General features: G+C 33.3%; 1 protein-coding gene across 2 annotated transcripts in view; it reads right to left on the reverse strand.

The window, feature by feature from the left end:
* Positions 1-14829, reverse strand: part of LOC145317317 (uncharacterized) — a 68415-nt gene that overhangs the window by 4010 nt on the left and 49576 nt on the right. For both annotated transcript variants that reach the window (XM_080158339.1, XM_080158338.1), the window contains exons 5-10: positions 10688-10821; positions 8338-8460; positions 7913-8054; positions 7543-7656; positions 6593-7447; positions 891-3257 (exon numbers count right to left, since the gene is read on the reverse strand). In XM_080158339.1, the coding sequence (XP_080014465.1) occupies positions 891-3257; positions 6593-7447; positions 7543-7656; positions 7913-8054; positions 8338-8460; positions 10688-10821 (3735 nt within the window). The remainder of the gene's footprint in view (positions 1-890; positions 3258-6592; positions 7448-7542; positions 7657-7912; positions 8055-8337; positions 8461-10687; positions 10822-14829) is intronic.

The following is a 14829-nucleotide window of genomic DNA, read 5'->3' on the forward strand; positions in this document are numbered from 1 at the left end:
CAACAAAGAAATAATTAATTTTTAGTCAGTTCCGGCTTCACAAAGAATTTAGGTCAATGTGCGCTAATGTGTCCTAAATCAATACAGGGTGTCAAGTCAATTCAAATTTGTACAGGGTGTCACTAGTTTTGAAAAATGTAAAGTTGACCATTTTTCCTAAATTTATGCATGTTATTAAGACGATTGCACAGAAATTTTGAATTTCTAATTGAATACAATTCCCCCCTCCCAACAAAAAAAAAAAAAATCAAGAAAATCGCACTTTGAAGATTAAAAAATATACATTTTTTCACAAAAAAATTCTATCTATACTGATCTTCCAATTACCGGTCTATATGAGTCTCTATATTATTTTTTAGCTTTATAAGATGTTTCTGAATGTACAAAACACCGGTATTTGTTTAAAAAGAATCTTAGTCCCTTTCGTGGCAACGCCCCTTAAGGGCGATTCGTCGTATTTTCAAAATGGTTTTTGATAGGTTATTTTAGGTTAGGTTAGGTTATATTGGCTTAAGTAATTGCCCCGCAGAGTTAGGCAATTGGCCCCGCTGGGTTAGAAAATACAAAGAAAAGACTATACCCGAATCTCTATATTAGAGAATAAGATGAATCATTAATAAACTCCTCCTCTATAAAGAGTAAGAAAATGTAAATCTAAGATTTAAATTTTTGTATATATTCATATTTAGAATTATGAAGAAAATTACACAATTTTATAAAGGTAATTTGAGAAATTTAAAATATTCAAATTTAAATAATGTAATGGTATGATTACTTCTTCTGTGTAGAAACTACTCTTCATTTAAAAATGAACATCAGTCCATTATAAACGTTTATCATTTGTCCGTCCATTACCATATGATACAAGAAAAAGTGGTGTTTGATATTACCTGATCCTGCAGTTTGTTAATTTCCTCATCCTTCTCCTTGAGTATACCAATACAGGCCTCCTTGATCTGGTCATCTATCTTCTCCTTGGAATGTCGCAGCTTCTCCTTGTAATCCTTCTCAATCTCGTGCAGCTTCCACTCGAAGTCCTCCATGATGGACACCTCCAGCTCCGAGGCTATGGTCCTGTGGAAGTCGACCTCCTTGCGGCAGGTGTCAATGATCTCCTGCCGTTCCTTGTACGCGGCCTGCAACGCGTCCTCAAGCTCTTTAACCTTGCCGAGAACGTCATTAGGAGCATTAAGAACTTCAGGCTCTGTATTAAATTTAACGGATTTTTTGGGCTTTGCGGATTGGGCCTCGGCCAGTTTGCGTTTTAAATCCTCAATTTGAGCCTCTAGGTTGGTATTGTTAGATGAAGAACTCATAGATGAACTACTTAATGATGATGGCTTCGCTCCATTTTCTAAAGCTGTTATAGTTCTAGATTTGTTTAATAATTCATCCGACAGTTGAGCATTTTTCTCCTTAATTTGACCAAGCTCGGATTCAGATTTGCGTAACTTTTCTACAACAGTGTTGCAGTCGGTTTTAGACCGGCTCAGCTGGGACGTTAGCCGTTCAATTTCTGCTGTTCTTGACTCAAGATCCTTCTGGATTGACTCAAAGTTTGATTTTAGCTCTTCAAGTTCACGATTAAGTTCTTCTGAGGAGTCATTTGTGGAATGGCCGTTTTCAAGAACAAATCCGTTCTTGTCAATTTTCTCCATCAGCTTCTTAAGTTCACCTGGAAGTTTGTTGGGCTTCACGCTGCTGATGTTCTTTTTTAGATCCTTTTCAATAACCTGCAGTGTTTTTGCAAGGTTGTCTTTTTCCTTTTTAAGATCTTTGTTTTCTTTTTGCAGTTTTTGGACATCTTCTTTGCCCTTCTTATCAGCTTGACTTGATGTCTGCTGGGTGCCTTTCTTGGACTCAAGATCTTGAATCTTTTTCTTTAATTCATTCTTCTCGCGTTCAGCATCTTTAATTTGAGTATCAAGACCTTTTTTAGCCTCTTCTAGTTTGTTAACTTTAGTTTCTAGCTGAGTCTTTTCTGTTTCAAGCTGGGAAAATTTTCTATCAAGATCAGACTTTTGTTTTTCAAGCTGGCTGATTTTGTCAGTCAAGACTTGCTGTTGGTTGCCCTGTGTTTGGAGGTCATGACATAGCTTGTCCTTATCTGCAAGGTTGTTCTTGGTGGTTGTCAGCTCCTTCTTTAGGTTAGACAGCTCCTTTTCATACTTAGACACCTTGGCCTCGAGATCAGTAATTTGGGCCACCAATTTGTCCTTCTCCTGCGTCAGGGACTTGACCTGAGTGGCCCCGGACTTCTCGGCAGTCTTTACATCGTCCTTGGACTGTTTGTAGCTGGCCTCCAATTCTTTGTACTTGGCTTTCAGGTCGTTCAGGCAATTAGTCAGCTCCTCATTTTTGTCACTCATTTCCTTCTTAAGAGTTTCAACTTTTTGCAGATTTTTCACTTTGTCATTTAGAGAATTTTTTTCTTTGTTTAAGCCATCAATTTTAGAACTTAGTGTCTGCTTTTCTTTTGCAAGATTATCAATTTCTGTCTTCATTTTTTCCTTCTCATATTTGCCGAAATTGTTCATCTTTTTCTCGCCCTCTAGTTTAGCCAGAGCTTCCTTGAGCTTGTTGCGTTCAGTTTCAAGAGCATCGGATTGCTTCTTGGTTTTATCACAGATAATACTCACCTCCCTCTTTTCTTTCTCCATCTTGGAGATCTCAGACTGGCGCTTGGACGCGTCGGTCTTGAGACTTTCTATTTGCTGAGTGAGGTCATCTACAGTTTTACTTTTTTCATCAATTAGTTTACTAATATCACATTGCAGCTGTCTAACTTGGATATCATTAACCTGTCTAACATCGTCCAGCTCCTTCTTCATCTCGTCAACTTTAGATTCTTGTTGTTTGAGCTGTTCTGCCATTGTTTTGTCCTTGTTTTCCATCATGGATTCCAATTTTTTCAACGAATCTTGTTTTTCCGCGGCTGACTTTTTCAAATCACTTTTAAGGTCATCAATTTGTTTGCTTAGAGATTTTTCATTTGCCTTGGATTCTTTCTCAATTTTGCCCTTTTCCGATTCAAGATCTTTTATTTTAGCATTTGCATCCTTTAATTTTTTCTCAAACATATTTTTTTCATGTTCATATTTTGATTTCTGATCACTTGATTCCTCCTTAAGGCTGCTGAGCTCGTCTTTTAGATGTTCAATGTTTTCCTCGAGAGAATATTTGTCTTTGATAACATTTTCTAGGTCTGTTTGGACGCTGTCGTGTTTTCTCCGCCAGGATTCAGCAGTCCGCCTTCCCTGAAAAATTGTATCATTAGTTTTCAAATATTGTAGAAAGCAAGGAAAATAAATTTATCTCTAATGCTAAGTAGAAGGATAAAACTTAAGATCACGAAAACTGCTAAATTGATTAGGTTTTGGTTTTCAAAAATAGGCATTCATACTATTGTTTAAAATTCTTTTTTAAAGCTACCTCACCCCTCTTACCAGCGGGTAAGGGGGAAGGTTGGGCTAGTATAAGGCTACCTACATAGGGAAAAAGCTTTGGAAACCACATCCTTACTACAAATTAATTCCCCGTACTTATTTTAACATCCTAAAATGTACATTTATGGTGTAAACAGCAAAATTTGAACAAAGTTTGAAAATTTAAATTGTCTTTTTTTCTAGGAAATTTTCCTAAAGTTGATATGAATATTTTGTTTAAACATAATTATTTTAAGCGGAGATCAAAACAGAAAGTGAGAGGGAGATAGATAGATAGATAAATAGATAGAGAGATAGTTGAAGAGACTAAATTAAGGAGTAAAGGGTTAAGAGATTAAATTTCCTACTTTACATAGTTCCATATTAACACAGGAAGGGAGAAGACAATGCATGATAAACTAATCTTCCCCCAATCAATCCCAAGATATTCTTTGGTGTATAGAATGATAGTTAGAAAGAAGATTGATTTATCTTCCTTTGTCTTATCCCTGGATCTGTGTATAAGCCTCTAGACAGGGGCGTGAACATGGGGGGAGGGTAAAGGTTAATTAGTAGGGTAAACAGGCACAGTAAAATATACAATACAATTTATTTTAAAAAATCAAAAATAAATAAAGATAGGAAATATAAAAGATAAAAAAAAGCATAAAAAAAACTTTTATTTCAATGTATGAAGGCAGTTCTGCACATGATTTTGACAGAAGGGGTTTAATCTTGGGGGATGGGGGGTTATAAATGGGAAAGGCAGGCATCCTAAATTCTATAGGGGAGAGTTGACACCCCCAAAACTAAACGAAATCATCTAAGACAGATTTCTCACATGGGTGATACAAAAATTATTTTTTGCTTGTACTAAGAAATTAATATCTAAATAGGAAATTTTGCAACGCTAAATAGCTAAAAATCATACAAAACAAACATCAAGCTCTATATAATATGATTGAAAGTTTGAAATACCATTTTCAGATGAAAACCTTACTATTTTATAATATAGATTGATTATGTTATGAATCTCCACTAAAATTATATTGTGGACGAAAGTTGGGGAAGGTGGTAAAGTATTCCTAGAGAATAAATTATGAGAAATGTCAAGCTTACTTAATTCATTACAGGCGGGGACAGGTAGACAGAAAAACAATTTGTAACAAATTACAGACTTTAATTTAATCCAGGCAGGGTGAGACATTGGACTGTAAATTATACTTGTCCCCAAACTTTTCTTTGTCTCTTAATCTTAGTCTAAAAAATTAAATAAAACAGTGTCTAAACTTTTCAACCAATAATGTGAATCCACAGAAGTATTAACATTATCTATCTTATTTGGGGTGTACATCATTCTATCACCCATAGTCCAACTCCTATCACTTATCACAGTAAATAACTGAATTTATATACAGTTTGAATTTAGAGCAGCATTTGATAAAATTTTTAAAAAGTAAATAAATATATATGATAGTGTTGGGCCGGTTACTTTTTTTTTACCGGATATTGAAATTGACCGAATATCCGGCCGGATAACCGGCCAGACCGGATATCCAGCCCAACCCTAATATATGATAATATTAAATACTGACTTGCAAGCAAAACTTTAAAAAAAAATAACATAACTCTAAAATAAAAACAAAAAGAGGAAGAGACAAGGCAAATATAATGTAGTTTAAATTACTGCTAGTTTAATGCAATAAAATAAGATATTAATTATTGATTTTTTCATAATTCAATATAATCAATAAAGATAGAGTAATTCACAGACTAAAGACGTCACAATGAGGTCAAATTAAATTTCAAAATTGTATAAAAAAATTATGATCTTATTTTTTTTATATTTTATGATAATTTTTCTTTAAATAATAATAATAAACTCCGCTGGTTATTATGAAAAATAGATTATAATAAAAAATTTATTTTTAATTTTTGGTTAAGTATGTTAAATTGAGGAATACACTATTTAATTGTTTTTATCGCCTTCCTAATACTTTGAACAACAATTTTAAATTTCATAATTTAAAAGGTAGAAAAAAACTAAATATTGAAATATTTATTTCATTTTTGAGTTTAATATTCCACACAAACTTAAAATGTTTTCATTTTGCACAAACAGAATAAATTTTTGAAAATTTATATTTTTCTCACATGCTCTAGAGTCTAAACATACATGAACAATGATAAAAAGTATATAAAATAATGACAATGAGGTCTTTAAGTAGCAAAGCAATTACCAACCATCAAACAACATTCAAAATAACTTTTGGATAGTATTTTTATAATCTAATATGATTTTTCTTTAAATATACCGTTTAAATTAATTCATTTTTTTATCTTAAATGAACAGCCTTTCTGGTAAAATTTTTAAAGCTTTAAAATTGTGCATTACAGATATATGAACCCAAGTTTGAAATGGATAGGACGATTCTAAAAAAACAATAGACGATTATAGCTATCCGTAATTGAAATGGTTTAGCCATCAAAACAGTTTTAAATTTTTTTTTTAGAATAATGATACCTATGCATTTACGCAAATAAAAAATAAAAAATTTAAAAAGAAGATGTTATAAAAACAAAATGCATAAATTACAATTACGTAACTAACTTGTCTCATCTTCTTAAAAAACTAATTTAGTTTAATCATAATATAATAATAGTTTAAAGGTGGTAATTTATTACTATAGATCTCTGAAACGGCAATTATGATTTCATGTCAAGTTGTTTTCTATGAATAAAATGACCTGTATAATTAAGAGAAACTTCATAAATGGATTTGGATAGAAAATACTAGAAATATTAGGAATAATATAAGTACACAAATATGCAGACAGATAGAAAAAATAAAGATCTTACTAGTTTATCTTAAACTCTAGAGGCACTTGAGGAGGGAGAGTTGAATTCGATAACCCCATTTTTTCAATTTAGATTTTTTTTCTTTCTGGGTAGGGATGTAATTTTTCTAGGGGCGATTTCTCTTGCGAGGGTGGTAGTACCCTCACCCAAAATATTTATAAACCTTCCCAGGACCTATGCTACTAAGCTACCCTGTAAAGGAGAACAATATCGGTTCAACATTAGCGAGATCCTTCGGTACAAACAGACATACAGTTACTTTATTATAAGGATTAATGGTTAGGTAAACTAATATATACAATACTAACCTCACTGATCCTAGACTCCAGCTCTTCGATGCTCTTCTCATAATTGTCAGTCTCAGACTTGGACCAGGCCTTGTATCTAGTAAACTCCTTCTCCATGGAGTTCAGCTTCGTGTTCAGACTGCGACACTCAACCTCCTTCTTCTCAAGATCAGCCTTGACATCGTCCATCAACTGCTTGATCTGAGCGTTCTCCTGCTCAAGCTTGGTCATGGTCTTCTTGCTCTCGACTGCAGCCTTGTCGAATTGGATCTTCAGCTTCTCAATCTTCTCCTCCCATTCCTTCTTTTCCTCCTTCTCCTTGGTGGCCACGGAGGTCTTGCGCATGCGTTCATTTCTGGCCGCAGCTGCCTTTTCTTCTTCAAATTTCCCAATCTTGGCCTCAAGATCTTTAATTGTGGCCAACATTTCTTCCTCAATTCTTTTCTTATTCTTGATGAGGTCAAGATGTTTGTTGATTTCAACCTCATTTTTTCGCGCGTCAATTTTCATTTTCTCAATGTCGTCTTCAAGACTTGATTTTAAATTTTCAAGATCTTTGACAAGATTCCTCTCACGCTCTAAATGTTCAGTAACAGCCTTGTTGGCATTTAAACTTTTTGTCAGAGAGGCTTCAAGATTTTTAATTTCAGCGGCTTTGTTCTGTTCAAACTCTTCAAGATTGTTCTTCAGCTGTTTAATTTCATTGGTCATGGCTTGAATTTTGTTGAGACTGCTCTTTTTATCTGACTCTGCCTTGATTAAGTCCCTCTGTAGTTTTGCAAGTTTTTCATTGTTGTTAGATAGGTCAGCTCTGAGCGAAGCATTTTCCATTTTGATTTCATCTCCAGAACCCTGCTGCCCTCGTTTGGATACATCCTAAAAATTAATTATTTGAAAATATAATAAAGGCACAAAAAGGGTTTACATTTTTTCTACATATGTCTTTAAATGAAGAAAGAAACAGTTCTAACCTGTAAGGATTGAATTTGAGTTTTGAGTGAATTGATATGTGAATTGAGATCTTGAATTTTTGCTCTGGCAACCTCGGACTCATTCTCTTTCTGCGTTACACTTCGGCTTTCTTCCTGAAATTAAAAATAAGTAAAAATCTGTTTTTAGTGATAAAATTAATCGATATAATAAAGGAAAAGGCCCATAGCAGCATACAGAAAATTTTAGATCATCACCTTATCTATTTTTCCTGATATGGATTAGTTTTAAACAAAAATTTAATCAATCACTTAGAATATAAATAAGATTACTTAGAATAAAAAAATCATTTTACATTTCTAATTTAGCGGGAAAAATGGCGCCAAAAAAGTGTACACAAATTTTGCATACCAGTAGTTTAGCCTCTAGGGCCTGCATTTCCCGCTTTATCTGTTCATTCTTCCTCACAACATTCAAATTCTCCTCCTTGAGAGCGCCCAGCTCCATCTTGAGGCGCAGGTTCAGGTCCCCAACATCTTTGGACATGTCGAAACTGAAATGAAGTAAGTTATTTAAAATTTTAATATTTAAGTTTTGTTAGCCCCTAAAGGCCGAAGGCACGGGTTAAAAATATTATTTATATTTAGTCACATATGATTCATTCCAATACGCCAAAGAAATTTTTACTTCCCAAAAACTATGAAATTCAACTATTTATTGCTGACTTACCAAAACGTGTACATGTTCTAACCAATAATATGGCAGGATTGTTCTAATTGGTCCAAATTACTGATTATGTATCTAGATTTGGTATATTTATATTTATATCTCCTGACCTGTCAGCTGGTTTCTGCCTGGAGAGTTGATCAATCTTGTTGATCATGTCCCTCCTCTCCGCCTCCAGTCTCTCTAACTCCTTCATTCCCTCCCCCAGTCTGCTCACTGCATCGTTCCGCTCCCTAGATATATCATGTAAATAGATATAGGATATTATGACAGGGGGAAATTTGACGTCAATTTAGATGGCTAATTTGGTCCTCATTTAATGGTCAGTTACTTCATCCAGTAGGAGGGGAGGGGAGTATCGTCATTTTAGCCAGCTGTGAGATACAACAAGTTCAAGCGTTGTAACATTTGTCCACTTTTCTTAGATAAGTTATAAGCTTCTTCCCAGAAATTCAAGGTGAATGTGCCTGGTTGGCCCTGTAGCTAAAAAGGGGATTTTACATTTTTGACTTGTCAGTCCATGATTTATTGTTGCAGCTATTTTTCTACCATCAGCAAAACTCAATTCTATACTTTGCATCGTAACACTACAATTACTGAGATGAAAGGTAGGGATCTAAAGGGATAAGACAATGGGTGAAAAGTTTTGTACATCCCCAATGATGATACACAAAATTACCCCTTAAGTAGATTACAATTAGTGGTTGATACGTTTGGCTACTCGAAAAATCAAAATCAAAAAAAGTCCCCAAGGTTGTAAAGCCAACGAATAAGAAAACGTTTTTATAAGACTTTGTGGACTAGAATGTAACAAAAAGCCCAGTGTCCCCTCCCTCCCAGAATGAAAGTTCAGGTGGATATTTTTGCATCAACTTTAAGATATTTCTTTTGCTTCTAATAAAATCAACGAAAATTGAAAATATTAAAAATTATTAATAGCATCTATTAATAGCAAAGCACAAAAAGAAATAAAGAAAATAAGATTATGCTCATTAATCAGAGGAATCTTCTTTAAAATTTTCAGAAGCCAATATGTATAAGACTGTGTATAACACGCAGCGGACTAAAATACCGAATCGCCCCTTCTAACCCCATCTACTGGATGAACGAAATGACCAATAAACGAGTTAAAAGCAAGCTAAATTGACGACAATTTTTTTCCTGTCATAATATCCACGTATATTCTACATCCATTGTAAGAAATTAAAGTACTTACATAAAACAATTATAATTGCTATTTATTTTTATTTATAAACATAAGTTTATAAACTCCTTCTGTTATTCGTTGGCTTAAAAACTTTAATTGAAGTGTACGTACTAACAGTGACAAACTCTTCCAGCAATAATTTAGATCTATTATGTGGATAGAGGAAATAAAAATTTTATCTTTTCTTAAATGTATTATCCCTTAAGATTCCTGATTTTTTTATTAAATAATCATGTATGTGAAGTTTTACACGAGAAAAGCCTGTAAAAATATTGATGTGCATTCGATTCCGGGTAGTTTTTAAAAAAAATCCAATCATTAGAACCGCAAATTATTACTACAGCACAAACTTTCTTTCTATCTTATCCAAATTTTAACTAATGAATTTGCTATTGTGTCTCTTTGACGAATATCAAACCAGAGTGAGAGATGACAATGGGCTGTTTATTACACTAATCCCCAAAGTTTTAAAATAACGTCTTTTTTCGTTTGCTTAACAACTTTGGGGAATTTATTGAATTTAGATTGGTTCGTTCATTAAGTTAAGTGTTCAAACTTTTTAACCACTGATTTTGATCTACTGAACTAGAAATTTTGTGTATCCTCATTTGGAAATGGTAATGTACATCAATTTATTGGCCCTTGTCTTATCAATTTAAATCCCTGATATAAAACACTATGAGAATTGAAATTAAAATGCGCATGTGAATACACACACAAAAATATTTCATTTCTTTATGAAAACAAAAGAGAGAGAACAAGAACAATATTTTCCTAGACAATAAAACTTGCATTTTTTAATCTAGAAGGAGATGGCAATTGCGGATAACTTATATTTAGCTTCCAAATGCACAAGAGTCGATTAAGTTCTTATGCCATTAGAGATATCGTGTTGTAAAACTTTGGGTACCAGTATAAGTTACATTCGTTTGTCCCCTTTCTCCATGATGAACTTTACAAGAAAGTCCTAACTGTGATTAAAAAGAGTTTTACTACAGGAAGATTTAGGCATCGTATTACAGACAACTTTCAACGGATAGTAAAATAATTAAATTATAAGATCAATTCCTGTTTGTTGGCCCTTAGGGACCGGAGGCCCGGGCAGACAACCTTGAAATTGATTTTATAATTTTTGCTTTATTATTCATGGAAAATTGTCCCCACAATGCGATTGCTTTTTCAGTATGGCTCAGAACCAGTTCTAATCCAACGGATATCAATCGGTTTGAAAGCCCTTCTGGAAAACTGTTTACCTGGCAATAGATGCCGAATCCTGCTGAATCTTTTCAAAATCCCGCTTGAACTTGTCCAGCTTCTTGACAGCCTGGATGCCGCTCTGGCGCTCCTGCTCTAGCTTCTCTATCATGTCCCGCTTCTCCCTCTCAGCCTGGATAGAAAAAATAGCATAAATCATCTGTAGAAGCATATTGTTTATAAGATACTATCGGCTACGCCCCTAGAGGCCTCTAGGGGCACTTAAGAAGGGGGGAGTTGAATTCGATAACCCATTTTTTTTGGAGGGTGGGTAATTTTTTCTAGGGGCGATTTCTCTTGGAAGGGTGGTGGTACCTACCCCCAAAATAGTCATAAACTTATAAACTTCCCAGGACTTATGACAAGCTATCCTGTAATGTAGAACCATATCGGTTCAGCGGTTAGCGAGAACCTTTGATACTGACGATAGACTCATAAGGATAAGATGCTTTAAAGAGCAAAGAATCTACGCAGCAGTAGGTGTACTTTTATCATTGTATTACTTTATAAATACAAATTTATCAAATAACTTTATCAACCATAGTGTTTGATGAAGTCATTGGTTTAAATAACGTAATGTCGATAATGTGTCAGTCATAGCCACTTCTATTCCATGATATATTCGACATCAATTAACCCATCGAAAGAATATTATACTGAATACATGCTAGCTATAAACACTTTTATTTAACATTATATAGTCGACTTTTGTAAATCATATATATTGTATGTCAATACTAAGCTTCTATAGATTTCAAGAAACATATCAATACCTGAGAGCAAAGGCGTATACAGGGTTTACAGGGTATACAGGGGTTTACAGGGTTTTAGGGGGTTGTATATTAGAGTATATAAAAGAATAATGTAGTTCTTGGTTAAGGGGTTATATTTATACATTCTCTATACATCCCTTCTTTACGCCTATGCCCTAGAGAGTGTACGGGATTCTAAATTTAACTACAAGCACAAAGTTTTATAATTATCCTATTTAGTTTCCGGCGGGGACTACCAGCCGTCAGACGCAAGGTAGCCGCAAAGTAATTGTCTTTCAGCGGCTGTAAATTTATATCTAGTCGGTTAGATATCAAATTAAATTGGATAGACGCCTATTGACAGTTTGTTGGTAGCTGAATTTAGCTGTCAGTTTAAATAGAAAGCATATCAAATGCGATGGCTGCTTATTTGCGGCTGAATGTGGCTGCCTAACCCTAGTTTCCGGCTAATGTAACACAGGAGCAGCAAAGATACTTTTATCACATACACACTTCAAACTTTTATGTATGTATGTAGGCTGGAATATGACAATATCCTATGTGCTGCTTAGTTTGACCCCCCCCCCCCCACCCCACATGGTTAAGCCTGTTTCTAGGGGTTAAACCGAAAAATGGAAATTATACCAGTGCACAAAATTTTATAACCACCCATTCTAACAATGGAAACTTTTATTGAATTATGATTTGTTGGTTAGTGTCTTTTAAATTATTAATTTTAATCTACACTAGGGATAATTTTTTCGGCCATTGTCTTATCCCTTAAGAACTCCATGTATGAATACAACAGTACATACCTAAATTACCTACCTATCTACTTCTGAAAGATAAAGAGCAACAACTACTACATACATACATTTATACAGGGTGAGCGCTTAAAAACTTATAATCGGTCTTTTTACTCTTCAATAAGATTTACATTCATATATTATATTTTTAAATTAGTTGAAAATAAGAGTTTTTTTTTAAAATTTGGTGCAGGTTGGGTTAGGCATAAAAAAAAAGAAATAACCCATTATTTTAAATCTATTTCAATATTAAGGGTAGGGGTAAATTTGATCACTTTACAATTTAGATGAAAAAAACTTTTTTAAATAGCCTTTGAAAGGATGAGTAGGATAATACCTAAATTAGAGCCTTAAGTAAATTTGAAAATAATTTTGTTATTTTCTTTATTTGGAAAGACATTTTTCGTACATTTTAATTGTATAAAAAACTCATATTTATAAAAACAGATTGTTATGATTTAAATTTATAGTATTAATTTTAAATTTTTTTTTATGATCAGCCTGCAGCTAAGTTTGAAAACTATGGTATAAACCTGAACAAAATGGCAACAAGTTTACACTCACAGGAAGAGAAAACTACTATTTTAGGCATTTTCCATTTGTTTGATATTGTGCGATTCCTCAACCCCCCCCCCCCCCACCTTCCCTCTTCCAACTCTTAAAAATTGAATGACCTAATAAATCGATAAGCGAATGTTCAATAAGTTTTTTTTCTTTATAAATTAAGCATTTTTTTGTTTATTTGTAAAGCTACTCGTTCACTATAGTATCTGGCCGTCAACCGCTTTTATAAAAATGATTATTTAAATAAAATTTTACTGTAGTTATTTTCTCAAAAAAATATGTTATAGCTTAATTGCATTTCATTTTGTTATAGAAATGTTGTTCCTTTATCAGAAAAAATAGCCTTGAACCTTCACAACATTAATAAGATACCACTATTATGTTGAAACAGACAAACATCTAACTATCTTAGTACATTTGAAAAAAAACTTAAAAACTTTAAAATTCTACATACTTTTAAAGTTTATATGTTAGTTTTGAGGTAAGGTGGAAAGTTTTTGCATATTTAATTGTTAAAACTTTTGTGAAAATAATTTCTAACTAGTTTTACAAGAGATAATTGTAAAATAGATAAACTGATTTCAAATTGATTACAGATTTAATTTTAAAAAAAGGTTTTTATATTCTTTACTGCTTTAGAAGCAAAGCTACTCAGGGAGAGAAGGGAGATTGGACTATAAATCAAACTGATACCCAAAGTTTTAAAAACACGCTCTCTTGTTCGTTGGCCCAACAACTTTGGGTACTTGTATCAAATCTTGATTGGTTGAATTAGGGACGTCCAAACTTTTTAACCAATAATTCTAATCCAAAAAAGTGGTAATTCCGAGTTTTGGGAATCTACATCAATTCATCGTCAATTGTCTTATCTCTTAAGATCGCTCCAGGATTGAAATATCCACATGTACCTTCGTGGGGAAAAGAAATTTGCTCGGTTATTTTTGTTTGCACAGTGCCTTTAAGCATCAATAATGTATATAACTTTGTCTGTCTGTCTCCAAAGTAAGATTACGACAATTTTTGATAGGGGGACATTGCTTATATTGTTGTTTATATTTTTTTTATTTCAATGCTTCACAATGAATGGATGTAGTCTTCCTTGATTAAATAAAGAAAAGATTATTTTTGAATTTCTTGGTCAATTAGATTTTGTTTAGAGCAAGAAATTGTAAAGAAACTCATAGTACATATTTTAAACCAGGAGAAGTTTGTCCACAGAAAGCGCAGAACTGTTTAATATTTAAATATTAGAATCTTGAATGCACAGTTAAATGCGCAGATACTGAGATGTAGAAGATAAAAAATATAAGAATACATTAGAGGTTGTATAGATACTTTAAAGGAAGTAAAGACTACATATATACATACTGAAGAGTCCAGACAGCGTAGTTACTGTAAAGCATAGACTCTGTAGTTATTATTGAGAATAGAATTCATAGGTACTGTAATGTAAAGTAAGGCTATATAAATACTGTAAAGTCCTATGAGTACTACAGTACTATTAGCTCACGCTACTTCTAGAATAGCTGCGTTTCCTTAATAATTCTATTTAAAAAGGTTGAATGCATGAAATTAAGTACTTTTTGTTGTTGTTTCTAACAAGTTTGGTATAACAATAACCCCCATACAAAATTAGCAAACTTTCATTTTTGTTTTTATTCTCACAAAATAGCAACTCATTCTCCTCTCCCCTTTCTCTGTTTTCTCAGATTAAGAATCCTGTACACACCTCCTGGAGGCTCTGCTTACTTTAGATTCTTGTGAAAATATGTTAAAAGATATGATACATTGTGCTTTAACATGAACAAAGTAGCGACCACACAAAAATAAATTCACTCTTTTAGAAATAACCTGAATAAACTCTAGAGGACAGAATACACCATTATGTCTTATTTTAGTGTTTTTAGAAGAGCATTATTACATGTTCAAACTTGTTAGAGACAACAACTTCTTTGTCTGGAAGCTATAACTGTGTCTGGTAGTGAATTGCGCCTTGTTTTAGCCATGACATTACCACTA

Source organism: Acartia tonsa, chromosome 4, assembly GCF_053477335.1.
Source record: "Acartia tonsa isolate MP-2025a chromosome 4, ASM5347733v1, whole genome shotgun sequence".
Classification (NCBI taxonomy): domain Eukaryota; kingdom Metazoa; phylum Arthropoda; class Copepoda; order Calanoida; family Acartiidae; genus Acartia; species Acartia tonsa.